The sequence below is a fragment of the Pholis gunnellus genome (genome assembly GCF_910591455.1).
Source record: "Pholis gunnellus genome assembly, chromosome: 15".
Lineage (NCBI taxonomy): Eukaryota > Metazoa > Chordata > Actinopteri > Perciformes > Pholidae > Pholis > Pholis gunnellus.
In genome coordinates, this window is record NC_136542.1 from 9,817,188 (window position 1) to 9,838,559 (window position 21,372).

Consider the following 21,372-nt stretch of genomic DNA (forward strand, 5'->3'; position numbering starts at 1 on the left):
CTTCACCTCTTCGTCGTCTGTATTTTCCCCCAAAAAATAATTGCAAAATATGTCATGCATATTGGAATTACCCAGCAAGTGCAAGAACCAGCAGGTGATAAAACCATTACTGAAAGCCTCGTAAGAACATTGAAATAAGACAGAGACTGCAAATTCTGGGTTTTTTGTATTTAAAAGCTTCCCCGTGGGTGCTCTATAAAGACAATAATACCAAAAGACAACAGCAGCTTCATAGGAGACTTGTGACTATTTGTAGGAAGCTCATTCATTGTGATCCAAATGAGAAATTTGAGCTTCTTTGAGTGACACCATGCGTTGTCCCGAGCCGAGGAGCCGTCCTCCTACACAACAGTAACTACCGTATGACGCAATATCAGCAAACAACAGCAGAAAGGAGACTTTTTTAGAAAAATACAATTCATTCATTTATTAAATTAGCAAATAATATATACAATGTACAGCTTTTTGTCAAACACATGATGAATACCACTGAAAGCAATCTATTTACGGCTTTGTTTATGTATAAACGTTCAGTTAACAGACAGCAGTCAGGCCTTCAGTCCCACATTCTCGAGTCCAGTTCACATCACTGCTGCTGTCAGGATACGCTCAGCCTGTCCTTCAGTGACAAGTACTGTAGAAGAGAAGACAGAAGGGGAAAACATTCATGAAAAAGTTTTACTTTGGGGTGAGCCAAGTCCCACGCATGAGTAAATCCTGCTTTCTCTGACGTCAGCTGCATTTATTTTTACATTAAGTGTTCTTCGTGCACATGAATCCACATCTTGGCACCTTTACACCCCCTGGAGCTGCAGGGTACTACATGGGAGCAGTGATGTAGGATTCACGAAAACATTCATTTTGTTTTAAGATAAATTAAAGGATTCAAGGATTCAACTGGTACATAGTCTGTGGGCAAAGGGTGCAGGCTGCTGAATATGCTAAGGAACAGCATTACAGATGTATGCACTTAATAACAAGAAAAACAGGCTGAATCATGTACATAGCTGTTCAATAAGTAGCTACTGGTGCTAGTGGTTATTATTCACAGATACCTACAGTATAGGTATTTATTCTGATGCTTCTTGGAACGACAGTACTGAGTTATTTTTTGAGGTCACTGAATAAATTCTGTCTTGAAGCAGAGGCAATTTTCTTACAGCAGGGGACCGCCGCTGCTGAATAAATGCAGAGAACCAATCACTTCCTCCGTCTCACCTTCTTCCTGCTGCCAATGGCCTGTTGTAGCCAGACCAGCTCCATGGTCAGGGTGTTTCTGTGCAGACGCAGGGCCTCTGGGGCACAGGACTGCCGGGGAGCTGAAGGAAGGATGGCAAATTCAATATGACAGATAAGGCACCTACTGTACAGGAGGAGAATCGGTTTGCAATCACACAAGTACAAGATGTGTTTTACACAAAAGTGTCCAACTTTTCCTTAATCCTGTACACGCAGATTCTCTTTTTGGTTATTCTTCAGTGAAAACCCTCCAAATGTGGTGAGATTAATTAACTTGTGTGCAATGATACTGCTCCTCTTTAAAGTTAATGTAAAGGTTTTGAAGCAGATCCCTGTTTTAAATAAGTAAAACAGTTTTTTTAAAATCTATTTTAAGCAAACCAGAGCCTCTGTAGTCCATCATCAACTAGATGGATATTGTTCACAAGACTGGTGCTTGAACAATTCACTGATTCATCACTCAACATTTACTGCTTCCAGCATTTCCAATTCTACTTTTCCAGTATCATATAATTGCAAATTGCATATTCAAAAAACAATTAAAAAAAAATGTTAAAAGCATCTCACTGAGTGCTTGGAAATTGTGAAACTAATTGTTAGTCGCAGCCCAACATAGCACGCAACCTACCTCTGTTATAAATGAATAATGATAAATGGAGAGTAAGCGATCTCATTTCATTAACAGACTACTACTGTTATGTGCACAGCTCTCACCTTTGTGAGAGTCATCATAGTTCATGTCCAGCTCCAAACTGCTCCACACTGTGGTGGAGTCTCCATCTTTCTCCAACTCTGTGCTTTCTTTCTGTCTCACTGCAGCAGCTGTAGCATCGCAATCATCTCTCTCTGCTTCTATCCTCTCCTGGAGGACATGATGATCTCCTCTCTCCTCCTCTGATGACGCTGATGATGATGCTGATGGTGATGATGCATTTGAAGGTTTGCTTGCAGAGCTGCTGGTTCGTAGAAAGGGGCCCTCCTGAAGATGCACGAGCACAGGCATGAGAGAGAGAGGCACCGAGAAGCTGATTTACTCACAACAAAGTTCCGGTTAAAGCTGCCTACTGTGTCTGTGAAGTGGGGGATAGTGATGACCGTCTCCTTCCACTCCACGTGGGTCAAGTCTCCATCAATCTCTCTCACGATGTCCTCAAAGTCTTGTCGCGCACGACGGACTTCGTTTCGCACCAAGTATCCACGAGCAGATGCCTGTCGACGAGAGGAGAGTTAAAGTAATGTTAAGTAACTGACGTTACAGTAACGGCGAAGTGTCCCTAGCTAGCCCACCTAATGCTAACGTCAATGCTAAAAACAATAGCAACGTTTTACCGTTAGCAGCTGTTTTCCAGAGTTAGCAAACAAGCTAAACAGCCCGAACTAGCAACAAACAAACAAACAACTCACTTTAATAACTGTAGGTATAACGGTATAAATTACCTGAAAGCAGGTGAGTGTCTTCACCCACTTGCTTCTGTCCATTGCTATGGTAACGTGACAGCGTTTACTCTCGAAGAGCGCGGGAGACGTGCTCAAACTTTTGATGTTGTTCCGGTGTCACAGACAACAAAATAAAAGCCTCCTCATTAAATGTAACAACGCACGTGTGTCTATTCAGCCCGTAGCTTGGTCTGTTGACGTGAATACAATACAGAGATTGTGTCATCACTGAAATTGTATTTAAATGATCAAAATCACTCTGGAGTAAAACCGTCGTTATGTATGTGGTTTTATTTTGGTAAAACGTGGGCGGAAGTGACCCATTGTTTTTATAACAGTTTACAATGTTGCTGCTCGTGACAGGGGCACTTTTTTCCTCACATCTCTTCCGCCACAACTAATGGAAAATGAGTAGTGGTTCAAATCAGAGGACGTTGTTCCAGACTTGGGGTGCACCCGTCTCTCAAAACAAAGTTCTTCAACCGAAAAAAGATGGCAAGAAAGCCGCTGGACGGCGCAGAGCAACAACCCCGAGCAGCACTGCGCAGGTAGCTAACGTTACAACTCACCTTCCTCAAAATCCTCTGTGGGCGCACATAGGTCAGGGGTCAACAGTGAACCCGGTGAGGACAGGGGACCCTGGACCTTTGTATGAAGATGAAGACGACGATGATCTGATGGTGGTCGCTGTTTATGAGGCTGAAAGGAGCCTGGGACTTGATAATGCAAACTGTTTTCAACATGACAACCCTGAAGGAACAGAGACCACTGCCCTCTCCCCCGTCCCCTCAGCTGGGCAAACCTATCCAGACCTCCCTGGCTTCGACAGCTCCTCGGCTAAGGTGTGGATTTACCCCACCAACTATCCCATCAGGGAGTACCAGATGAAGATGTCCGAGGCTGCTCTCTTCCAGAACACACTGGTGTGCCTCCCTACGGGTCTGGGAAAGACCTTTATCGCCTCTGTGGTTATGTACAACTTCTACCGCTGGTATCCATCGGGGAAGATCGTATTCATGGCTCCCACCAAACCTCTGGTGGCACAGCAGATCGAGGCCTGTTACAACGTGATGGGGATCCCACAGGCACACATGGCCGAGCTGACAGGTAACAATCACGGCACAGCAACCGTGGCACCCATCTTTCTTCTTTTTAGCCCTTTTATTAACAAGAGTCTCCCCTATCTGCAGGCTCCACGGCGGCAAATCGTAGACAGGAGGTGTGGAGGACCAAGCGCGTCTTCTTCCTCACCCCTCAGGTCATGGTGAACGATCTGTCCAGAGACACCTGTCCGGCCCAGCAGGTCAAGTGTGTGGTGATCGACGAAGCCCACAAGGCGCTGGGCAACCATGCCTACTGTCAGGTAGATCAACCTGTCACTAATGATCACAGCGTGTCATGTTTTCAGGTTATATTTGACTTTCCGTGTCCAATTCTGCTTGTGAACCTGCAATAAAGTGACTTTTTAAAGTGATAATCCATCCAGGAGATGTTCTCACAAAGTCACACTCACTCTTGAAACATTGTTGTAGAGAATAGAGGACGTCTTGACAACAGTTTGAAAACTTTATTCACTTTTTATTAGTTCATTTCCTTTGAGTTATGTGACAAAATAGCGTACCAAGGAAGCTTTCCCTATAGTATGTCTGGTTGTACTACAGAACCTCATGGGCATTCTATAGTGTATTTTGCTTTAATGTAATGAAGTACCTTTTATTTGTCACGTATTTCATTCACTAGCTAAATTGAACATTCATATCTGGTTATTTTGCCTTTTACAGATCATTACATCGATAGTGAGCAGTGGGGGAAGAAGTACTCATCTTAAGTAGTAGTACTAATACCAGAGTGTTGAAATACTCTGAAGTAAAAGTCCTGTATTCAAAATTCAAAAGTGGATTCTAAGTACGAAAAGTAAAAGTACTCATTATGCTGAAAGGCCGATTTCAGAATAATATATATAATATTATAATTACTGATGCATTCATGTTTTCATCACTTTAATATTGCAGCTGATAAAGCCGGAGCTGATTTATTTACTTCATATACTGCCAGGTAGTTTTATCTATAATAAAACATCATTTTTATTTTGTATTAATCTGAATCTGCAAACTAACCAAAGCTGTGAAATAAGTATAGTTCATTAAAAAGTACAATAATTGCCTCCAAAGTGTAGTGGAGTAGAAGTATGAAGTTGCTAAAAATGGAAGACTAAAAGTACAAAGTGCCACAAAACTGTACTTAAGTACAGTACTTGAGTAAATGTACTTTACTAGTTGACGGTTACCGAGGCTTTTCACTCATCTCTCACTCCTATATCCTATCACAGGCCTCTTTAGGTTTGCATTCTTACACTTTTAGTCACTAAACTGTTCCAACAATGTTGTGTACTATCTTCCTGTTACTCAGGTGATCAGACAGCTCTGCAGCCAGACTGTGCAACTCCGCATCCTGGCCCTCAGTGCAACTCCAGGAGGGGATTCAAAGGTAAGAACAATAAACTGCTGTCTCTCTGGCCTAATGTGACTAAATACTGCAAATCCTCCGTCTCACTATTCTACTATAAATCCGATTCAAACCTTCTCCTCTCTCCCTCTCTCTCTCCCTGCAGTCGGTGCAGTCGGTGATCTCTAATTTGCTCATCTCCCACATTGAGCTGCGCTCAGAAGAGAGCCCGGACGTCCAGGCCCATTCCCACCAGCGCAGCGTGGACAAAGTGGTGGTTCCTCTGGGAGAGGCCCTCTCTGCTCACCAGGCGCGCTACCTGCAGGTAGGACACAAGCAATCTAGCATCATATTTATCAAAACTCCTCCCGGTCTTTATAAAGCTTTTATTTCACCAACAATGTTATTTCTTTCTTGTTGACTACTAACTAAGTCAATTCATTGCCCGTGAAGTATCTTTGTGCTTGGCTGCCACCTTGTGGTCACAGTGTGCGTGCTCCTCAGCTGTAGTCCTTCTCTTAGCATCGCACGTCTTTCCTCTGGCCGTACCGCAACATACCCTTCATACTCGTTGGTCCAGCTCCAGGGCTGGACGTCCGTTCTCTCCTTGTCACGGGTTGGCTCACTGTCTGTGTGCGCTGTTCTGTAAATGTGCAGCAACACTTCATCCGTCTCCGCTGGATGGACAGCCGGAATGTGACACCTGCATCTGAGAGTTTAGACCCAGTGAACACGAGCTCCGTTGGGTCTCCTTCGTGTCTTTTTTGGATTGTTTGTAATAATGACATCGCTTTTCTTGGTTGTACTTTAATTGCTTTTCACCGTCTCATTATATTACTCCCCCCTGACCGGATGCCGTCTGCAACCTGCTCATTAACCTCCATTTCACTCTGCACGCCCGTAATTTGACCGGACAGTACACAGAATAGAGACACCGCTGCACTCGGGTGTAAAATGAGCATCACCGCGGTCATTCAGGCAGAATGTTATGATTGTTGAGCGAATCAGAAAAATGAGCCAGTCATGCATCAGACAGCTTTTTGGGGCTCGGCTGTATGCGTTTCCCTAGCTTGTGGCACTCTTGTTGTGTTGTAATGGACGTCGACGGTGTAATCTAAGAGCTTAAGTTATTTACTTGAACAAATGTGCTGAAGTGTATGAAGAGCAATTTGTACTTTTCTAAAAAGAAATGTCATGTTTAAACACACAAGCTCTGTTTTCATATTAGAATATTATCTGAAACCTTTTGCCTCACGTGCAAACTAAAAACTGTCAGATACTACATGCAGAGCAATGTGTTGTGCACTCTGATTTACCATGTTGTGTGAACTCCTCATGTTACTGTGCTTCAGTAACGGAGCACCAGTTGTTCTTGTGAAATGGTTATGGTATGTGTTTAAGAACAAAGTCGGGTGTGACCCCGGTTTGTTTTCTACATTTGAGTCCATAAAAAGGAAGCAATACCCTGAAGGGATATTCTGTAGTACACAGTATATAGTACTTGTTAGTATGCAAGTGTGTACCAGTGTGAAAGCAGACTTGTTTGTTTGTTTTTTAATCATACAAAATAGCTCGGTTGTTGCTAAAGTAAGAATATGAATTAACTACATTTATATCCCAAATATCAAAACTGTGGGGATTTAATTCCCTATGAAGAGATTTTATCTCTTTCCCGAATAATTCAGATTGTGTATTGTGTATTCTATATTAGTAATATTCCCAGAATCATGCAAACCGTGTATGAGAGCCCAATAAAACTCAGCATCGCTGTACGTTTCAAAAGACGGGAGACGAGCACGTTTTTATTGAACAAAGAAAACCACAGTAGCTCTCGCTGTTGCACTTGAATTTTCACAGAACAGCACACGTTTGCAAAACACTAAAACAATAAGCATGAAGAAAGGAAAAAGTCACACTTGGTGTTCCCATATAACCAAAGGGAAAACCCACCCACCTATAGCAAGGCTTTGCAAGTGTGCACTTTCTACTACAGTTGTCCGAGAGTATCATATCAACTATACAATCATTTAATGCAAAATATATTCTTTGGATTTGGATGTCTTGACGTCAACCACTGGGCAAACTTTCCAACCCAATGCTAACGTTATTAACTGTTAATGTCTTTGTTTAACAAGTGTATGTGAATCAAATAAGATGAAACCAACTTCCTCACACTTAAATGTAAATTTAAAGCATTAACATTCCGACATCGAGGTGAACTCTTGGTGTAGCTGGTTTAATGTGTATCATTTTGTTTGTGTTGAATTGCATTAGTTTGTTTTAATTAAAAAATATAGTGACGATAAACATATATATATATATATATATATATATATATATATATATATATCTTTCTTTCTGACTTCATAGACTCTCCTATAGATTGGTGATGGACCATTAAAAACAGTTTGTACTAAAGCAGAATTGAGCTTATATTGAACAAAAACAAGATTATAATCACAGTAAAGATATAAAGATATTCTCTGCGCTCTATATCTTTGTCTCTACTCAGCAGCAATGGTGTTTGCAATTCAACCGTGAATTCACAAAGGCCGATTCATATTTTAAGCGAGGGTCCGCGTTGGCCCACGCAACGTGAATGTCGTCATCCACAGAGGGTCGGCCTGCAGCCACATTTTGTGACCGCCCGAAAAAAAAAAATCCAGTTCTACCCTGTTTGCCGAGAAGAAAATAACAAAAGCGACGCTCGTTTTGACGAGAGCTTCCCTGCTGTTAACCACATTTAAATAATTAGTCTTTTGAAGGAATACAAAAGACAGCCGAATAAAGTTGAACTACGTTGCGGTGCATTAACCGCTGCCAACTGGAATGCAGCGTGGATCCGGCACATGCCAGACCTGAGCAGTACCGCAGCGGTCCGTGGACAGTCTGTCCGAGGCTTAATCACGAAACACTGAGTAGCAAGTAGAAACGGCGCGAGAAAGAGCTCCATGAGTAACTATTCCTACGTGTGAATAGATTTGCAATGAGGAATGCGTCAACTCTTCTCTGAAGAGAAAAGAATACATATAATTACTTCTTGATTGTCATTCAGCTGTAATATATCAGTGAGTTTGGTTTGTAGAGAGTGAATCCTCTTAGTGTTCACCCTCCCCTGCAGCTCTACATTCATGCACAAACGCCCCCGAGCATGTTATGTTCATATGTGTTTGTTTTCTATCACCTGTTGTGTTGAGCTGATTCACGGTTGAAGCCACCTGGATGTTCGCCTTATCGGATCCCCTTCCCCAAACCTCACCCCCACCCACGGCTGACCGAACCCTCAGATCGGGTCTGTGGCCCAGCAACTGTAATAACGGATTTGTTGATGGGTGGTCATCTGGTAAATATTGCGCTAACTGATGTGACTGGCACCCCCATTGTAAGCTGTCGTGAAATAATTTAGTCCAGAGATAAAGAAACGGATCAATAGTGATTTGAAATCACCGCGGCAAGCTGGAGTGTGAAAGAGAAACTCTCTTTTCTTTTCTTTTTTTGGACCTTCACCCCCACATGACGAGACATAGGAGCTGTGCAACAAACGGAGAGGGAGCACGATAAGGCGGCTGCATTTTTGCGATCAGCAATCAGTGTTCACAAGAATGCGAAGAGTTAAAACTATTTCAACTGTTGACTAGAGGGCACTGTGTTTAGGAAAGGTTCTTTTTAGTCATCTCAATGTACGAGCAGGAGTTAAATGCCATGTTTTAAAAATGAAAAGGCACAACGAGTAGGATTTTAAAAAAAACCAAAAAAAACAAGACCCCCTTATGGCCCTCTAGAATTGTGTGGCGGTGTCCCAGCCCTATGCCTGTATTTAATTTGTATGGCTGTATTCGGGCCGACGCAAATACAGCGATTGTGAAACGCCAAGTGGAGAAAGCTTGGTCCAAAACGAGAGGGAATCTGGGGTCTGCTGTCACCCACTAGTGAGCACCGTGACCCTTGTTGAGCCGGGGAGGAGGGGCCAACTTTTGATCGTGTTGTGTTTACAAACCGCAACCGACAAATCCTACTCATTGTGTCTTTAACATCTGGGTTGTGTCCATGAGAGTGTGGCAGTGGTTTGGTTCAGTTCTTTTGGGGGTTGAAAGGAGGATCTATCTAAAGTAAGGGCTGAGTTTATTTCAGGCCCCAAACTGCTCTATAGTGTGTGTGTGGGGGGGGTCTTTTCAGGTAGAGGAGTTGAATAAAGATCGAGTTGCACCTAAGGCTGCGGCAGTGTTATGGGAGTCTTTATGAGGCTCAAGGGTCACAGATAAGATGACGCTCTATCGTGTCGTCGGTCAGGGCCGCTCCAGGAACCAGATCTCATTCTGACGGTTGACGTGAGCGGGGTTGGTGTAGCCGGCCACAATGAACGAGTCATTGGCCAGACCGGGGGAGTCCATCTGCTCGGCCATGGCGTTGATCTGATTAACGATGGTCACTTCATTGGTGGGACCAGTAAAGGGCCTGAAAGAAGGAGGCAGTGGCTCATGAGCACGAGGCATCACATTTCAACTCATTCTAGCGCTACTGATCATTACACCATCAATCATTGTTTGCCACCAGTGCAAACAAGTAGAGAGAGCTGATTTCGTTCTCTACGGACCTTGTGTATGCAGTAGTGGCGGGCCAGATCTCAATGGAGATCTCATTGTCTTGAGGTTGCGGGGGCTGGGCCTGATGCGCAAAGGGAAGGAAATAGGCCACAGTGACGTCGTGGGAGATCACCGAATGGTTCTCGTTTGTGCGCACCACTGTGACGATGGGCAACGTCATGCCCAGGTAGTCACCTAGAGGTGTAGAGGACATGGTAAGGCTGGCGTGGGGATTATCATCAACCAATGAAAATGAAGACAAAGACTGAGTTTAAAAAGGTCAGAACCCTTTGTATTTATTTATGGTTGCTTGCTGGTGTACTTACCCAAGGAGTTCTGCTGGCAGATATATCTCATTAGCTTCATGAAACCATAGCAGATGCTCTGTTCGTAAGTCTCCTTGCGCATTGTTACACAAGCCCAGTGGCCCTTCTCGTAATGCCGCTTCTCCCACAGCAGCTCCCCACACTGAAACGGGCAAAGACTAGTGAGTACTTGTGATTACTGTGTTGAATTGAATCGAGGCTCATGAAATGGAATTGAGAATGGCAGCAAATGCTCGAAATTGCCGTCAACAAAATGTGTAAAAAATACATTTGTGTGTGACTTTTTTTCCCTTTTAATATTACCGATGCACCTCTGATGTATATTCCCTTTAACCAGCTGCATCAGTGTGTTTTACAGACCGTCAGTAAATACTCTGTTGTCTATCACTTACTGTTAAATATCCAGAACATGACGTACGGTTACAGCAAAGCGTCCAATCTCTGAACGCTCCTACTTATCTACATAGATGAATCAGTGATGAAAACAATGCTTTTGTTTCTTACATATATTTGTATTTGATCGTTGCTTCCTGTCAACATGCTGTCCTTTCACACGGCACGGAGACCTGCTCTAAGAATAGGGTGCCCTTGATTGTCCTTTGTTTAACCGGAGTCTCCAGCCAAGTTTGAATGAACTAATTAACTCAAGTTTAAACCAATTAGCCCTCTTTATTTATACAGCCCCCTAAGGACTTTAAATGGCTTATTGTATTGGGGGACACATACCTGACCCATACTCACTAACCAATCTGTGAGCTTTTCCCTTTTTATATAGAGCATAGAAAGGTGTGCGTCCACACCTGTGCATTATGTGTCGGGGTCAAAGCAGTAAAGGTCAGATAGATACCTTCTCTTTGCGTCCGAGGAGAGTGAATGGGATGACTTCTCTGCTGCTGCGTCCTTGGTTGTTGCTGGTTAGCTGTTGGATGGGCTCCGCCATTTCTGTACACAGACGAACGACACTTCATCAGTTTAAACGGCGGTACAGGAATAAAGTATTGTCACAACGTACAGGCAGTACACATAGGCACTTTGTAACCTTTTGTTTTGATAAGTGCGATATATAAACTCCTATCTAGACTCGCAGCCTCCCCGTCTAATCTGTATTACACATCCTCTCTTCCAGTAATCTACCGGCAGGCCATGCTGGTAGTCTCTGTGACAAAAGGCAGCCAGATGGGCAGACGAGTGTGCCAGGATGTCGCAGAGAGTAACGTTTATTGGAGCTGACGGAGAGAACACTGAGTAAAGCTGCCCCAGGGCCAGATATATAGACTGGTATTAACAGAGAGCGACGACAGCAGTAGCTAAAGCTTTTTAAATATTCTCCAAAACTTTGGAGTTTATGGAAGTTACAGCTTCTATCCAACCACAGGAATTTAAACTTGCTATAAATCATTTTATTACACGTATGTTGCGGGTATAGTTTAGCCACACATGCTTAAACTGAAGTTAGTGTGGACCATATTGCGTAATACTACAAAGTGGACCCCGGGAGCGACTCATCTCCTGAGTTGTCATCAGCCTCGACACATCACACTCTGTTGTGATTGTGTCCATGTTGTCAGATTAAATAATGCCGTTATGTTCCATTGTTGAACCGTCAAATGCAAGTCACTCAAGGTGAAGCCAATTCAATCAATATCATGAGGGACAACTGGGTCAGAGGGGTCTGTGGTATTTAGGTGATCAATCCTTTGACAAGTGTGTGTGTGAGTACGAAACCCGTTCGGCAGGATCTCATGAAATCAAGGTTACACTGTACGTCACCGAGTAGGAGGGCTGTGGATGGATAATGAGCACGTAGGTCTGAGGTTGTAAAATATTACCCGGCCAGAGAGTAAAGGAGGACAAGAAAACACTTCAAACCCGCTGCGTGTTTATCCACACAGACGGCGGCACGTAACGCACGCACGGCCAAGCGGCAAACTCATCGCCAGTTTCTATGGCAGCGCCTCTAGAGCCGCTCGGTGTTGACGCAGGACGGTGAACACTTGTTCTTGTACCTGTGCTTCTTAATCAATACGGGGCAGTAATCACGTCCCACTCTCAGCGCTGGCTCCTCTTCCACAATGTTCATTTTTCCCCCTGTGTAGTATTGAGATATTCTGTTTGTAATACGAACAACTAGACTTCTCAGACCATCATACTCCACAGTAGCACCACTTTCCAATGCATATTGTTCTCAGATTAGCATATGTATGTTTGATCTTTGTAGGTGGACATAAACACTGTACAGCAACAATAGCATCCAATCAACAAGCAGGGGTAGCGTCTTGCTCGCTATAGTGTCGAGAGTGCAGTCTATTTGTGGCTTTTCATGTGTAAAGAGTTACGCAATGAAGTGCAATGTTGAACATGTGTGTACAAGTAGGAAATTGTGTCACGACTACTACGGTCTTTTTGTGGTTTCTCATTAGATCGGTTCATTGAGTTTCTTCAGTTGAAACCTGGGGGGTGTGTGCATTTAGTCATCATAAACACTTGAAATGTGAAGGTGTTGACTGGCCTGTATTATTAACACGCACTTCCAGGGAAAACGCATCTTGTTGAGCACAGACCTCCAGAAACACGCTCATACTTGTTTTCATCAGTTGCGAGCACGGTTACAAAATAGAAAAATGTCGGCATCGTCTCAGCCGATTAGTGCGGTTGAAAGTGTGGTTGATTTGGCAGAAGAACACTGCCGTTTCATTGGTTTTTAGTTTTCGTGGGTGTGCTAAGGCATTTATCATCAATATCTATGCAGGGAGACGAAGACGAGGTCGACTTTGTCCCTAACTTTTCATTTGGTGTTCACTTATGGGAAGTTAAAACCAATAAACAATACATTCCACCTTGTTTACAAGTTAGAAGAAGCCCTTTCGCGTGCTCCTTTGACCTCCTTTCACTTTGCAATGAGACTTTGTGAACATCCATTGAGAATAATACCGTCTTTGTTTCCAGCAGAGAGCTTGACTGAACATCAATCACCCACATCCTCTCCAAAGCCACCCAACGAAACTCCTGATTTCAAAGTCATTGAAACGCACGCTTGCGCAGCTCGTAAACTTTGTCTTTACCCGCCGACATTTTCCTCGCGAGTGCCAGATTGGTTCTGTGGATGTGAGAAGGAGGTGAGGCGGCTAGTGTTGTCTGATAGGTGGGGTGTTTTTCGACTGTGAAAACAGCTAGTTAGTAGCTACAGAGGAGTTATAGTTGCATGTGTAGCATTAGCTAATGTTAGCCAATTTAAAAAACCCGATCAGAGCTCCAACATCGACCCACTTTACTTCATTCCAATTAGAGCGAAGGAGTTTGCTACGGCCTTGACCTGTGTCCTCAGCGGCAGTATTGTAATCCAGGATTTAGCAGCGACAACCTCAGCACCGGTGCAGGCCAGGTAGCTAATCCCCCCTGAGTCAGAAAGCCCCACTAAGTGATTTCAGTCTTCAATTAGTGCTGTAATCTGAGGGCAGCGGGGTGACAATGTGCCAGTCTGTGTTACCGGATTCTAAGTGGGCACCCAAAAAAAATCTCCTTCACAAAATGTTATTCATTTCTTCTGGCCTTTTCTCAAAATATTCCTATTTTCTTGTTTTATTCTTTGCCTTTCAATCATTAAAAATATACACGTTGGTTGAACTGCTCATGACGATAAAGTTTTTAAAAGTTAAGATAATCTTAAAGGGTCTATTTTTCTGGTCTGTGATTAGCAGAGTTGAAAAACCTGCTGTTGTTGTGAGTACAACATCTGGACTTGTATTGAAAGTTTTACTCCTGAATTCAGGTACTTACACTGGTCAACAATTTTCCAGAGAAAATATTAGAATTCAATTCATAAACTTGAATCTTCGACCAAAGACATTCTTCGTCTACTACTACTCATTTGATTTGGTCAGAATGGTCGACTATTCGACTAAGAGGTGGAAGCCCTACTCCCGTAGTCCGACACCGGATTGGTCTGTTGTTGCCATCTTTTCGGTTTAGGGGTTTGCAAAGCAGGTCAACTGCTGATAGATCGTGAATATATGGACTCACAAACCACAAGTGAGGATGTGTTGACCTGAGTTAGTACTGGAGTATACATTTAGTTTAATGTTTATTTTTTACACCCACGTAACCGCATTGAGTTACTGTGCTATAAGGCTATATTGTCAGATCACATGGGATCATGCAGACGGTAGATGACAGATATCATTTTAGTGGATGAAAGCAGAACATTAAAATGAGGCGAGGATGGCAGGGAACACTGGTAACTGCAGGTGGCACTGACGTCCAAAGATTAACATATTTCAAGCTTTTGCCGCATATTTACAAGCGGATGTCGCGTAGCTCCCTCACAGGGAGAAAGTGTAGAATATTAAGATAAACTTGCATTTTATATCTATATTCATTACTAGAAATGCATTAAATAGCATGCTAAATTATGTTATTTAATACATGTTATTCCATCAATGCAGCAACATATTGTCATGCATGTTAAATTTAGTTTCTGACTGTGTGTGTGTGTGTGTGTGTGTGTCTGATTCCATGTGTGCAACATTATTGACCGAGTACATGTACACAGTTTCCTTAGCTTTCAATGTAAATATACATAAATATATATAAAGCTAAAAACAAGGACAACAAAGCTGGACACGGTAAGGATAAACATTTAACTACTACAGATATATATGTATATATATATATATATATATATATACATATATATATTTAAAAAAAACATTTACACAATGTTAATCAAATAAAAAGGTGCAAAACCAAAACATCCAGTTTGTTATACATGACTGAAAGTGTGCTCGGCCCGTGTTCGTCACTATTAGATATGTTAGATTATCTCCTGCACGTCCCAGCTAAACAAAGCAGCTCTTCTCTGGATGCAGCTCTGAACCGTGCGCTGCGTTTACTGTGATAATGGGATTTTTTAATTTTGCCCTTTCGATTAAAGGTTGAAATAATTAAATGATTCAATAAACTCTAAAGCAGATGCCGAATTACAGCAACTCCATATTGCAGTAAGTACGTGTGCTAGAACTACCGACACAATAAAAGCATTCACTTCATGAGAGGAACAACAACTGCAAAAAAATGTTTTTTATTTGTTTAACCATCGGGGCACTTTGAATAAAACACAGAATTACAGATAATGTATTTTTTTCTATTCTATAATTTATTTTCTATTGAGGTTATAACTTGCTAGACACAACACATTCTAGTATTACTATATTATAAACTTTACTATTACTGCTTTAGTATTAGACCATATTTATTGTTAAAGTTTGTTTGGGGGTGAGTGGGTCCATCTGTTGTACAGACTTGTAAAGCCCTCTGACAAATTTGTGATATTTGGGCTTTACAAGTCAAATTGAATTAAATATTCCTACATCAATATCCCCGTCGTATTTATATACTGCCTGTGAGATTGTACTGTCCCAATATACTATTTAAAGCCACAAGAGGAACGTGTATTTGCTATTATTACATGTGTGATAACTTCATCTGAGTGAAAAGCCGACTTAAAAAACGCTCGCTCAATTTCAATGCTTATTCCTAACACCTCCCTGTACTTCTGATCCCTTGTCTTCTGTCCACTAATAAGACCTCCAGATATCCATGCAAATCACAATAGACACAAACATGCTTTTCTTTTTGCAGTTAAGTTACACAACTATTTATAGAAAATGTTTTCATGTTTTCTGACTTTGCAGACTTCTAGCTGCAAAAATGACAGAGAGATTAACCTACTTCTCCTTTCCTGGGACCCAACAGAACTTCTACAGGTCCAACGATCACACTCGAGGAAACGCAACTTGTTGTAGTTGTTGTTGTTGTTGTTGCTGTAGTTTGGCCATTTAAATCACAACCAGTCACCATGCAAGCAGTTTTAAGAAACGTACTCGTCTGTGTTCGGCCTTGCATAATGCATTCACTTTTATTTTTTAATAATTAGACAGGTGTCCTGGGTGGAACTGGTTTATCTATAGATGTGCATCACTGGGATCTAGGTCAGTGGGTTGAGGAAGTTGAGCCCATCATGTCTTTAGTTGTTGTTTTGACTTGTCTGCACACCGCGGCTACGAGTATACCTCGGCTACAATAGACTATAATCTAGTATTAGGTATTACCTAGTACAACAATAATCAAGAAAACGTCAATGTTATATTGTACCTTCAGAAACATCCACTTGGTGTCCCCTCGCTACGTCCTGCCAGTAGGTCAGCAGCCGGTCATCGTCTATGGTTTTATCGTCTTCTTCGATGCCGTCGCCGTCTTCCGAGAAGGACTCCAGGTCCTCCAGAGTGATCATCCCGCTTTGGTCGTCGCCGTCACCGCCGCCACCGCCACCGCCGCTCATTTGGCAGCCACCTTGGTCCATCTCTGCTCGTTAGACTAGCAGCTACCTGACCGAGCACAAATATGACTTAAAAATCAAAACAAATGCTCGTTAAAGTGTCCGTTTTTTTCCCGTCCTTCGGACCTCCGCGAGTTGCTCGTCCAGACGTTACTTTCTGGTCAACAAACCAGGCACTGCGAAGCTCTCCTCGACACATCAAGCCACATTCATATATTCGCAATGTTACATCGGACTTAAACGAGACACATCCTTCCGTCCGTGCACTTAATATTCTCTTGAAAAACAACAACCCCAAAAGAAAGAAGTGGACTCCCTCTCTCGCTCGCGCGGAGCAGAGTGACTTCTCTCGGCCGTAACCGGAGGTGAATGCGATGTTTACAGGGGATGAGGGCGGAGCACGTGACGCTGCGGGCTCGAGACTATAGAGACCCGAGCCCCCCCTCCCCGCTCGTGAGCAGACGTTTCATCCAATACTTATCCAAGAAAGGGCCAAGATGGCAACAATAACAAAAGCATTGGTCTTGAACAGAGGCATCTTCGCAGTAGACTCTGAGTGCATTTTGTGGTTATTAAATTCACATTTCAGGTTGTTTGTTATATGCGAGCACCAACGTCTATTTATTGTGTGCTGTGGCCCATAGCTGCAACTCTTAACAATTCATCTTTAGATAATTGTCTTGTCTCCCCAAAGCATGGTATTTGTTTTTTTACAAATAAATTAAAGCGACTATTCTGTAAATAGATAGCTAGACTAGCAGCTGTATTTTTGGTCTACTTGTATTTTAATACCTGTTTTTGGTTTCAGTCACAGTGACTGAGCTCATTATTATGTAGCTTCACACCCTGTGTAGTGACACCTGCTGGCACGAACACATGTGTTTACTTGCATCCCGACCCTTTAAGAAATTGATGAATGTCTTAACAACGGGACACCCAGTGTTAGAGGGCAGCAGGGAGTGTGTGTTAGTGTGTGTGTGTGTGTGTGTGTGTGTGTGTGTGTGTGTGTGTGTGTGTGTGTGTGTGTGTGTGTGTGTGCATGTGCATATGACAGCCATGACTGCCTCCGTAAATGTAATAGGAGTGAGAATACATACTTTAAATAGACGATGAGCTATGTGGACACAAGGACCAGAAGAGCATTTCAAATAATTGCTTTAATGTTTAATTATTTTAATAATGTGTCTTTTATTGTGGCAGATGGTAAACAAACATGTCACCCACCCATGGGAGGATAATAACCAAACTTGAACTTGTGTGCTCGGGGACGGACTAAGCAGGATTTCCTCTGATCTGTGTCGCTGCAACAGCCAACCACCATGTTGCGCCCTTCAACTTGCACGTAGAGAGGACATCCTCTCATTTAAATACACGCATGCAAACACATGCACTGATACACACAGTACTCTGTAGACCGACACCATTGCAACGCAATCTTTACCACACGCACACACACACACCAACAAGTCCCTCCCATTGTAGACGTGCAGTTGTGAGAATTCATCTTAGCGTATTCATCTTGTCTACAGACCACGTCACTTAGCTGCAGGCCCTCAACCAATCAACTGTTGGCCACTGCTGAGCATGCTCTCTTCTCTTCTCTTCTCTTCTCTTCTCTTCTCCAGATCCCTTCTCTCTGTGGCATGGTTCATTCAATACTATATACAGTACAATGCCAGGTATTGTAGGTGGATAAACGTATTAAATCTATATTTTTATCATTCTTGTATTAGCATTACATGTAAGACTTAGAAAGTAGGTGTCATTTTTCTTCACTTCTTCTTTATTGTTTTCTCTCTGACTTTCTACTTTCTTCATACATTATTTGTTAACATTTTCTAGGCAGCCATAGCTAAAAGTATCAGACGGGTGCAGGAAACATGCAAAAAAACAATTGTAGCTGAGCAGTTTTTCTTCTTAGTGCCCTTTGTCCGCATTCCACTCTGACAAAAACAGCAACCTCAGTAATCTGGTGCTGAGTAATCTCATAATCTGAGAGAGAGAGAGAGAGAGAGAGAGAGAGAGAGAGAGAGAGAGAGAGAGAGAGAGAGAGAGAGAGAGAGAGAGAGAGAGAGAGAGAGAGAGAGAGAGAGAGAGAGAGAGAGAGAGAGAGAGAGAGAGAGAGAGAGAGAGAGAGAGAGAGAGAGAGAGAGAATTCTGTGTCTCTTTGACCTGGTCAGACTGTCATCAGCCTAAACTGTGTCAGCATACTAACAAATGTTACCAACTGTTAAATGTTAACATGCTGACATGTAACCTGAAACACACCCAGTGTGAGCCGGGACAGTCTCCAGTCCCCCTTCACCCTTTATTCTGCAGGAACAAAATGTAGCTGCCAGCAACTCATGATTGACAGCAGCACGTTTTATAGCATTTACACGGTTTCAGCTTAAGACATCGCTTTGGTCTGAGTAACTTATTATTTGTCATTATCTTATAAACTTTCTTTAAATCAGACATGCATTATGCAATTATATTCAACCACCCGTTTATTGATCTGTTATCGAGTTGCATCCGTATCATATGTGATGAAGGCACCATCCTGACCAGATGGGCTGAACGAATGTTTAGGTCTAAGTGATGTAGCTGTTGATGTTTTCTGAAAGGTCAGTGGAATTAAGGGTTGTAATTTAACTCTTGGCTTTTTGTTCGTATAAGCTCTATAATGCACATTCGCGTTTCACCTCAAACAATCGGACGGACGTTGAGCAGATATTGGACAAGAGGACGTCTCGGTTTCCACTTTAAGAGGAAAGCCTAATTAAAAATATGTTTCACGTAACAGGGAAAGTAGGTTCTGTGTTACTGTATTACTTGTTCCAGTGTGGCTGTCCAGTTAATATATAATATATTAATATCGTAAGCACAGATACTTCTACCTCTATTGGTTCATGGGACGATCGAGGAGTGGCTGTAAAATACGTTTTACTCGTATAATCACGTTCTATCTTTATCTTTGATTTATATATTTTTCTAAATATTTATTTCTCTCCTTTTCATGTCATGTAGCAGTGAAGGTTTCATGTTTTTTCTTACTTTGTAAATTGCGATGATTACCCTCAAAAGATGTATAATCATGTAGGAAGAAAAAATATACATATCAAGGTATTTTTAAACATTTTAATATGAAATATAAAAGTATAATATGTGCTCTGTTCGGTTCTGTCCCAGTGGTGACTGTGAAGGTGTTTTTAAATACTATATGAATTCTAAAATGTGTGTTTTTATGTCTTTGTACAACCTCACTATCTGAACTATCCCTTTTAAGATACATATTTTTGTATATACTGTATTTTAAAATATATGTATACATGTTAAAGTCTAGCCCTATAACAATATAAAACTATTATTATTATGAAATGTGAAAAATGTGAGATTTGTATGAATGTATGCTGACTAATATCATTTGGCCGGCTTTGCACATCTTAACATCACTATTTATAAATAATTAAAACTAAATTGCTTCTCATCTGCTTCAAAATCCATTTTTGTTCCTGCTCAGTTTCTAGAGCAGCCGTTCCGCACAGCTGAGAACGAAATTGTAGTGACGCGGCCTCCCATTATCTGTGGTCGTGAGGATGAATAGATGTTGTTCAAAATGTCCATCTGACAAACCGCTTTCATCTCTCCTCCCATTATAAGGAAATGATTGCAGGAGAAGGAACAAATCCAACATATTACAGTTTTATTATGTGTCTCTTGTTGAAGTAGTACCTCTATTCACGCTGTGAAATAAGTCTGTTTACCAATCGAGGTGCGTGTGTGTGTCAGTCTTATGCATTACCCTCTTAGCACAGGAAATGGCTGGTGCTGTGAAATGGTCGATTTACCTGTGTGTCTGTTTGTTACTCCTTCCTGCCAGGTGCTGGAGAAATTCATGTCTCGTCTGTTCCAGAACCGGGTCATGGCACAGAAAGACCTGCGGACTCTCACCAAATACCAGATCATCCTCGCCAGGGATCAGTTCCGCAAGAACCCACCGCCGTGCATCAAGGCACGGACTCTCGCTCTGTGAATCTTTGAGATATAAATGCATATATGAGGGAAATCATTTAGTTTGTTAAAGGAACAGTAGTATTCATTTACAGTCTTTTTTACTATTTGTATTATTTCACTAACAATATTAATGAAGCCAGTTATTTATTCTTAGTTTTATTCGTTGTATGAATTGTTACTTGTACTAGTTTAGGGGCTCCATAAAGATGTGTCCAAGGCTAAAGAAAATATTCAATCACACAGTGAGGGCTAGACTTATAAATATGACCCATCTAGATTATTGGATTTTCTTTCAAAGCTTTTAGACCATTGTCTGGTAGTTGGATGAACATTTATGGATTTTCTGTCCAAGTTGAGATATTCCAGATAAGCATCAAAGTATTTATTATATAAGATTTAAATACCATTTTAGAATTAAGCTAAATACAGTGCTCGCACTAATTACAATTTATTTGCAAGTGACAATCATGCATTCATGTATTTTGAAATGCATTAGAAGCAGGATATAACGTGGTATTTATTTTCAAAGCCTTTTTAAATCAAACTCTTCTTCAAGATGAATTTAGCGACTGACGTGCTCTCTCTGCTTTCTAGGGTCCGCAGCAGGGAAGGCTGGAGGGCGACTTTGCCTTTTGCATCAGCTTGTACCACGGCTACGAGCTGCTGATGCAGATGGGGCTCAGATCGCTCTTTTTCTACTTCCGGGGAATCATGGACGGATCCAGAGGTCGGTCACATTACTTGCAAGGCTTGCAGTGTATTTGGTTGCACTTTACCCTCGGACACAACATCGTTTCACACCCCGGATTGATCAGTGACCCCGGGTGTTTTGACTCTTGGTAATGTGTAATGTCTGTGAATGATGTTTGATATGAGCGCTCACATTGCCCTGTTTGTTTCAGAGATGCCCAGGGCCAGAAATGAGCTGCAGAGGACCCCCATCTTTTTGGACCTTTACCATGAGATGGAAGCAATGTTTATGAAGCCATCTGCTGGTACCTGCGAACTCATT

General features: G+C 42.1%; 3 protein-coding genes across 3 annotated transcripts in view; 1 reads left to right on the plus strand and 2 right to left on the minus strand.

The window, feature by feature from the left end:
• Positions 1-509: 509 nt before the first annotated feature.
• Positions 510-2,718, minus strand: iqcc (IQ motif containing C; the record flags this gene model as incomplete). Its single annotated transcript, XM_079174687.1, has 5 exons — positions 510-634; positions 1,219-1,319; positions 1,954-2,218; positions 2,305-2,448; positions 2,677-2,718. The coding sequence occupies 5 exons, from the start codon at positions 2,716-2,718 to the stop codon at positions 599-601; spliced, it is 588 nt and encodes a 195-aa protein (XP_079030813.1). The 3' UTR covers positions 510-598.
• A 365-nt stretch (positions 2,719-3,083) lies between these two features.
• The window catches only part of fancm (FA complementation group M), a gene marked incomplete at its 5' end in the record, with an annotated part of 33,138 nt that continues 14,849 nt past the window's right edge, over positions 3,084-21,372 (plus strand). Inside the window, 7 exons of the mRNA XM_079174688.1 lie at positions 3,084-3,783; positions 3,867-4,039; positions 5,086-5,163; positions 5,288-5,446; positions 20,227-20,358; positions 20,955-21,087; positions 21,263-21,355. Coding sequence (XP_079030814.1) covers positions 3,084-3,783; positions 3,867-4,039; positions 5,086-5,163; positions 5,288-5,446; positions 20,227-20,358; positions 20,955-21,087; positions 21,263-21,355 — 1,468 coding nt within the window. The remainder of the gene's footprint in view (positions 3,784-3,866; positions 4,040-5,085; positions 5,164-5,287; positions 5,447-20,226; positions 20,359-20,954; positions 21,088-21,262; positions 21,356-21,372) is intronic.
• On the minus strand, positions 6,892-16,721 carry soul3 (heme-binding protein soul3). The gene is made up of 5 exons (XM_079174931.1): positions 16,181-16,721; positions 10,878-10,972; positions 10,031-10,172; positions 9,716-9,899; positions 6,892-9,576 (listed from the first exon to the last, which is right to left on the minus strand). Exons 1-5 carry the CDS (start codon positions 16,386-16,388, stop codon positions 9,408-9,410), a joined length of 798 nt encoding a protein of 265 aa, XP_079031057.1. The 5' UTR covers positions 16,389-16,721; the 3' UTR covers positions 6,892-9,407.